The 6,727-nt window shown below is 44.3% G+C and overlaps 1 protein-coding gene across 1 annotated transcript in view; it reads left to right on the top strand.

Moving 5' to 3' along the window:
* Positions 1-6,596, top strand: part of IQCK (IQ motif containing K) — a 93,507-nt gene extending 86,911 nt beyond the window's left edge. Inside the window, exon 9 of the mRNA XM_024204679.2 lies at positions 4,338-6,596. Within this exon, the coding sequence (XP_024060447.1) occupies positions 4,338-4,438 (101 nt within the window). The 3' untranslated portion in view covers positions 4,439-6,596. The remainder of the gene's footprint in view (positions 1-4,337) is intronic.
* The last annotated feature ends 131 nt before the right edge of the window (positions 6,597-6,727 follow it).

Genomic DNA, 6,727 nt, shown 5'->3' with positions numbered 1-6,727 from the left:
GCCCCTAAAAATGTGCCGCCCCAAGCACCAGCTTGTTTTGCTGGTGCCTAGAGCCGGCCCTGCACAGAACACAAAAAGGATCCCTGTCTCAGAAGTAAGATTTCACTAGTGTTGGTGTAACTACATTTCTTAAACTAGCTGCTGTACATTTCCGAGGCTGCCTTTCACACCTCCTGTGGCACTGAAGCCTTTTGGAGTTGTGTTATTGCCTTTAATTGGAGCAGAATCTGCCCGTTCCATGAGGGTCGGCTTTGTGGGTGGTACCTCAGACTTTTGCAATATATATTTAATTTTTTTCATTGCCTGTTTGAACCAGAGCGAGGCAACTCCATTTTCTCATTCCTTTTGTTTTTCCAGACATAATGAGTGACATCTGTGCACAGCCATCATAGCCACTACAGAACTGGCATTCTCTTGCAGTTTACCCTGGGGAAATATGTCCAGAACTTCCCCCTTCCCTCCCCTGCAATTCCCAAAAAAACCTCTCCAGTGAGCAACCTGCTCTCTCCAACACAATAGAATTGCAGTTCTGTGATGTCTGTGAACTAGGGTGACCATATTTCCCTATGCTGAATACATTTCCCTATGCTGGTAAAATTACTCGTTTTCAAGTGAGTTCAATGGCAATCAATGAGAACTATGCAGTACGAACGTTCAAATTAACATCAAGTTGACTGAGCCCCTGTTAAAAAGAAATATTGCTAGTTGGATTCTTTTTTTTTTTTTTTTAACCTTATCTTTAAGGCTTTAGGGTTCACACAGGGAGGGGTCTCACACACACACACACTCCCGTACACCTCTCTCACATGGAGGATGGGGGGTGACTGACCAACCTCCCCTTCCCTGCCCGGTGCTCTCCACCCTCCATGCCTGGCTGGGCCCCTGGGACGGACCCGCCTCTCCTAGTACCTGGCGCCGCCTCGTCTGCCCAACCAACACGTGGGGGAGGGGGCATGTAGTGTCACAGGAAGGAAGGGGTTAAGCCCTAAGGATTTGTTGTTCACCAGGGCCCAGGGAACCTGACTACAGGGGCTTCAAGGGCAGCCTGGCCAGAGAGGTAGCTCAGCAGGGGAGGGTGCCGAGGGGACCGAGCAGCCCTGCGCTCCCTGGGGGAAGGACCCAGGGTGGGGGGTGACGATGATGCTAAGCCCCTGCCCTGGGGGCTGCTGTGGAGCCTGCACGTTCAGGGCATGCACAGGCTGGAAATCGCTTCCTCCTCCCCCGCCAGTGTGGGGCTTTGGCACATGCAGGTCTGAGCACCTCCTGGCCAGCACCCTGAGCTGGAGGGTCTTGGGCTTTCCCAGGATGCCTGCCCAGCCAGAGGCAGTGGGGGAAGGAAGGAGCCTGCCAGCAAGCTGAGAGGTCCGACCAGGGGCTGGATCTCCACACAGCGCTGGGAGCAGGACATGCCCTGCCGGGGGGGATATGAAGGCGCAGTGGGGCCGGGAGAGGACAGTGAGAGGGGAAGCACGTAAAGGGCTGATGGGTAGACAACAGATGCAACACATGGCCAGCTGCTGCCTGGCACCTGCTCACACACACCAGTCACTGCAGCTTGCAGCGCACAGCCAGTGCCAGCCAGAAATGGGATAAGGGGGCCCTGCTGGCTGAAAGCAGGCACTCAGCAGGGGCTGCACTGATGGACCAGCAACGGGAGCAGCCAGCCCCGCATACTGCATCTTTGCCCCGCCACCAGCCTTGCACACACACCCCCATTGTCAGCCACTGGACCCCCCCCCCACACACACACACTCACTGCTGGTGGGAGGGTGGCTGGTGAGCAGGGATCTGGCCAGCAGCAGGACCCAGCACCAATACTGATGGCAATAAGATAGAAAATACGGGACAATTTGCACATTTTAAAGAAAAAGTTGGGACACCTACAGGAGAGTTTAAATACTGGATTGTCCCTTTAAAAATGGGACATCTGGTCACCCTACTGTGAATGCGTTCCAGCATCATTACACTGTGAAGCAGATGGACCAAATGGACCTGTACAACTGAAGTACAATTTGTTTTTAAAACAATTTGTAAAAAGCTAGAAAACAGATAAGGGGGCTCAACATGCTCCCACTGAATGCAATGGCAAGCCTCCCATTGACTTCAGTGGGAGCAGGATCCTGCACATAATTAGTATGCTTGTAAGCAGTTCATGTTCACATGATGTATTTCCTTTAAATACCTTGGTTGTCTGGGAACAATGGGCTGGATCCTCAGCTAGTGTAAATCGTTGTTGCTCCACTCCACTTGCTCTACAAGAGCGCTATGGTGATTTACACCAGCCAAGGAGCTGACCTACTATTTTCAAAATATTAATTGTTGTTAGTGCAGTTTGAGGACTAGCTGCCTGAAAAATATATTTTTCCAAATTGTTTCCAGTGAAGAGGCTTAACAAAAGGGATTTTTCCCGATCTTCCCATACATCTGAAACCCAAGGAAAGCTTCCTTTTTTGCCCATCTTAGAAGCAAGAGAATGTCTAAAGCTATTGAAATAACTCTTTGAAATCCAAATTCAGGCTGACAACCTGTGCTCTGTGTTTTAGTGTGATGAGCTTTGAGAATGTCATGCCTAAACAGCGTGGTCTGTGATAGAACTCCACGGCACTGCTACTGGGCACCTCTAAAATACCTGTTTGCCCAGCCTGTTTCATTTGAATGTTGAACAATATGTGGAAGGTTCTGAGTCTTAGGAAACACTTGTAAAGAGTAACCTCATAGTATTCTGGGAATATTAAATGTTCATTAGTGAATATTCCATACATGGTGCAAAACTGTTACATTCATCGTAGTAACTTGGAATACATTTTTAATCAGTTTAATTTTTCTACTTAGCATCCACTAAGACAAGTGATGTATCAAAAGAGAGTCTTGTACCAACCAGGCATTGCACATGTACCAACATTGTCTTTTCCACTGTGGGGCCTGTGGTGTACCTTGCAATCTCAGCCATATTTGGGTTTCTTAGAAAACTTATTTTTGAGTGTAACACTACCAAGTGCTGAGTTTCTTCACCTCCAAAAGTTTTCTGGTATGTTTGCCCACAAGCTGAGATCTTCCAGGCCGGGGAAACTTAGTCAGGAAGTTTAAATTAGAACATGGACCCATTGTGCCCAGACCTATCTGTATATGTAAGAGGTGTTTTTTTTTTTTTTTTTTTTTGCATCTCTCACTGGAGTAGTTAAGCTATACTGGACCATTACCTTTCCTTTCCTGCATACAGGCTTCCCAACATAACTGTCCCCTGGCTGGAAGAGCTGAACTCTGCAGCCCCCTTCTGAAGTGCAGGCAATGGATAGTATAAAAAGTCTGTTAAGTTTTCTTTAAGAACAGCACAATATAGACATTGGATATCTCAGAACTTGGCTGATTGCTTGTCTCAACAGAGAAAATTATTACAATAATCTGCATTATAGCACTTAGAGCTTTGAAAAGGAGCTTTCACTACAGGGTGGAGCTTTTTACTATTAGGGGGGGGTAAGAGGGGAAGGGATTGTTCACTTAGGATTGTTTACTCCAGCAAGCAACCCTGTGCTCGTTGTTTGGCTGATTTTTTTTTCCTCCCTCCCCCCCTCCAATTTGGCAGACTGTTCTATATCACATGGATCACATTCTTGTTTGCACTGTGACACAGAGGAAACTATTTTTTATTGACCTTGCTGTTGTCCCTAGTGATTGAAAACAACAGATAAATTTGGTGAGCAGGAAGACTTGATCTGTCATTTGAGTTTCTTGACTTTGAAGAATCTTTAAATAAAAGCTATAGTATGTCTACACAGCAAATAAAAACCTGTGGCTGGCCCGTACCAGCTGAATCGGGCTCACGGGGTTCAGGCTAAGGGGCTGTTTAATGTAGACGTTTTTGCTGAGGCCAGCTTTGGGACCCACCCACCTCGCAGGGTCCTAGAGACCAGGCTGCAACCTGAGCCCAAATGTCTCTGGCACAGTTAAACAGCCCCTTAGCCCAAGCCTTGCGAGCTGGAGTCAGCTGGCACTGGCCAGCCACAGGTTTTTATTTTAACTGCAGTTGACATACCCTCAACTGCTTTTACTTTATTTGACTCCCCAGAGAACAATCCTGATGACTTCTAATTAGAAGAAAAATTCTGCCTTGTCCCTATGTAACTGTCCCATGAATGTCAGTGAGGATTGTGTACGAGGATCTGAGGACAGAATTTTTTCAGGGAAAGATGCTATGCATTTCTAAAAATGATGATTGTTTGGTTACTCGTTTATGATGCAGGCAGTGTGCTTACAATAGAAATGTAGAAATGACTTCCGTTCCTGCGTGTGTTGCAGAAAGTTAAACATTTAATATTTTTGTTTTTATATGGTTGCAGTGGGAAGCAAATTAGACTCAGAAGAACCTACACCAGATCGTTCTGGAGTTTCGATTTTGTTTGTTTCACCAACACCGCAAAATACAGAGCTCCTGGATTGAGTTTCTTGTATGGTTGGTTATCGGATTTGGAAATTCTCCTAGAGTTACATGCTTGCTTTAATATGTGAAGTGTTGTACATCAAGATGGGCCACATAAGGACCTGGTTCTGCAGTCATTCAGCACACCATGGGCAAAAATTCAGCCCTGGCATAAGTGAACACTATGAAATCAGTGGAATTGTGCCCACTTATAACAAGAGCTGAGTTTGGCCAAAGGCTTCATGCCCAGTCCTAAACACTCAGGCAAAAGTTTCCAGCTAGATAGAAAACTCCCATTGAAATAAATGGCAGTTCTGCCCATACAAGATCTGGGTGTAAAATGAAAGGGCAGATTCTCAGCTGCTGTAAATGGGCATAGCTCCCTTGGCTTCAGTGGAGCTATAATAATTTACACCAGCTGAGAATCTACACCAAGGGCCCAAACTGTCAGATATGCTGTGCACCCACAACTCCAGCTGAAGTCAGCGAGCGCTATGGTTGCTCAACACTCCTTAAAAACAGTCTGAGGGCCTTGTGTTGTCACTTGTCTGTGCGAAGAGAGTTTGATTAGAGCAAAATGGTAGCCGTTTAGACCCATTTTTGCATAGGTATAGGTAACTACAGAAGGTACAAGGCAAGAGCATGCAGGCCCTTAAGGGCCTCACAGTTTGCCCCACTATCTATTTAGTTTCCCTAGTGGATATGTCATCGGTGGGCCTTTTGCACCAGATTGAATGTCACATTTAGAAAAGCTATTTACAGAGTTGACAAATTTTAAGTCTGACAAATCTCATTGACTTAAATGGTGCTTGATAACATGTATAGTCAAAACTAATATTGGTACCATTTCACCAACTTGGTGGGATACTCCACAGGCTAATTCTGTCTCTAATATCAATAGGCTGGGGGTATTTAAAGATTAAGGTAAACTATAACTCCAAGTTACCACAAACCTTGTAAGTAAATAGTAATGCCTTTATTTTTTTGTTAAGAACAGCATTTTGAAAATAAAACATTTGCCCATGCTTTACAACCTTCTTAATTTTGTATACTTATATACAGTCATTACGGTACACATTGATTGTCTTGAAAATCCTTCAGAGGTGTACTTAAGATATCAGTATGCAACAAGCAGCGGAAAAAAAGGTACATTATAAAACACACATTAATACATTTAATAAATATATATTATCTATCAAAAATGAGCATTAGCTCTCCTCAATTAATAAAAAGCACCTGCTGGATAATCTTGTAAGCTGGTAGAATAGTCCAATTGTTTAATTATAAAAGTTACAGTGCTCCCTTTTGCACAGCCTTTGGTTAGACCCAAGGCATCAAACTCAAACATAGCCAACCATGATACCTGTCTGATACGAAATACAAACTAGCTAGCTCTGCAACAGTTGACATCTACCTTATTTATAGAAACAACTGTGTGCACTTAGGGCTCCATCCTATAAGGTGCTATACTTCTCCTGGGAGGTGGTAAGCACCCTCAACTCCCACTGCAGTTGGGACTGGGTCTTAATGTATGGCTGTGAACTGCTTTCTAGCCATTGAATATAAGCCACTTCCTACAGAAATGTTTTCTGTAACAAAGTTTTAAAATGTTTTAGGATTTTATTTTTCTGTATAGGTAAGAGCCAGAAGGAAATAACCATTATTAATTTTAAAAGGGACAACATAGTAGCTTTTATAGTATAAAAGCTAATTATAACAATCCTGAAAGATTTGTGTTTACAGTTACGTAGTACTTTGATCACAGATGCTCTACATTCTAAAAGGCAGAAGTAAACAACTTGTTTATATTAATAAAAATAAATTAACACAAAGGTGCGTTCAGTCACACGTTATTTGGAGCATTTGGCATTAACTATCAAATGGCAAAAATAAGTTGCTTATTCTAGTTGTGTGAAGCTGGAAAATGAATAAACTCCTTCTTCTAATCAGTTAACACACCTCCGCCACTCCAAATTGCAGACCCAATCCTGCATGCTATTACTAATGTGAACAGTCCTAACTCACATGACCACTCAATGGAACTGAGGCTTTGTCTACACTACCAAGTTTTGTCGCCAAAAACTGCCTTTTGGCAACAAAACAGAGAGCGTACACACTGCAGTGTGACTTTTTTTCGGGAAAAACGTCCGGTTTCGGTGACACAAATCTTCCACCCCTACGAGAGATGTTTTTTCTTTTCCCCTTCCTTTATTGTCGAAGAGCCAGTGTAGAAACTGCTGTTTGTTTTGTCGGCAGAACTGGTTTCCGCCAGCATCCCACAATGCCTGCCCTGATCGCTCTGCTCAGTGT

The sequence above is a fragment of the Terrapene carolina genome, unplaced genomic scaffold (assembly GCF_002925995.2).
Source record: "Terrapene carolina triunguis isolate 2854851 unplaced genomic scaffold, T_m_triunguis-2.0 Scaffold93, whole genome shotgun sequence".
Classification (NCBI taxonomy): Eukaryota; Metazoa; Chordata; order Testudines; family Emydidae; genus Terrapene; species Terrapene triunguis.
This window is presented reverse-complemented; position numbering and strand designations above follow the sequence as displayed.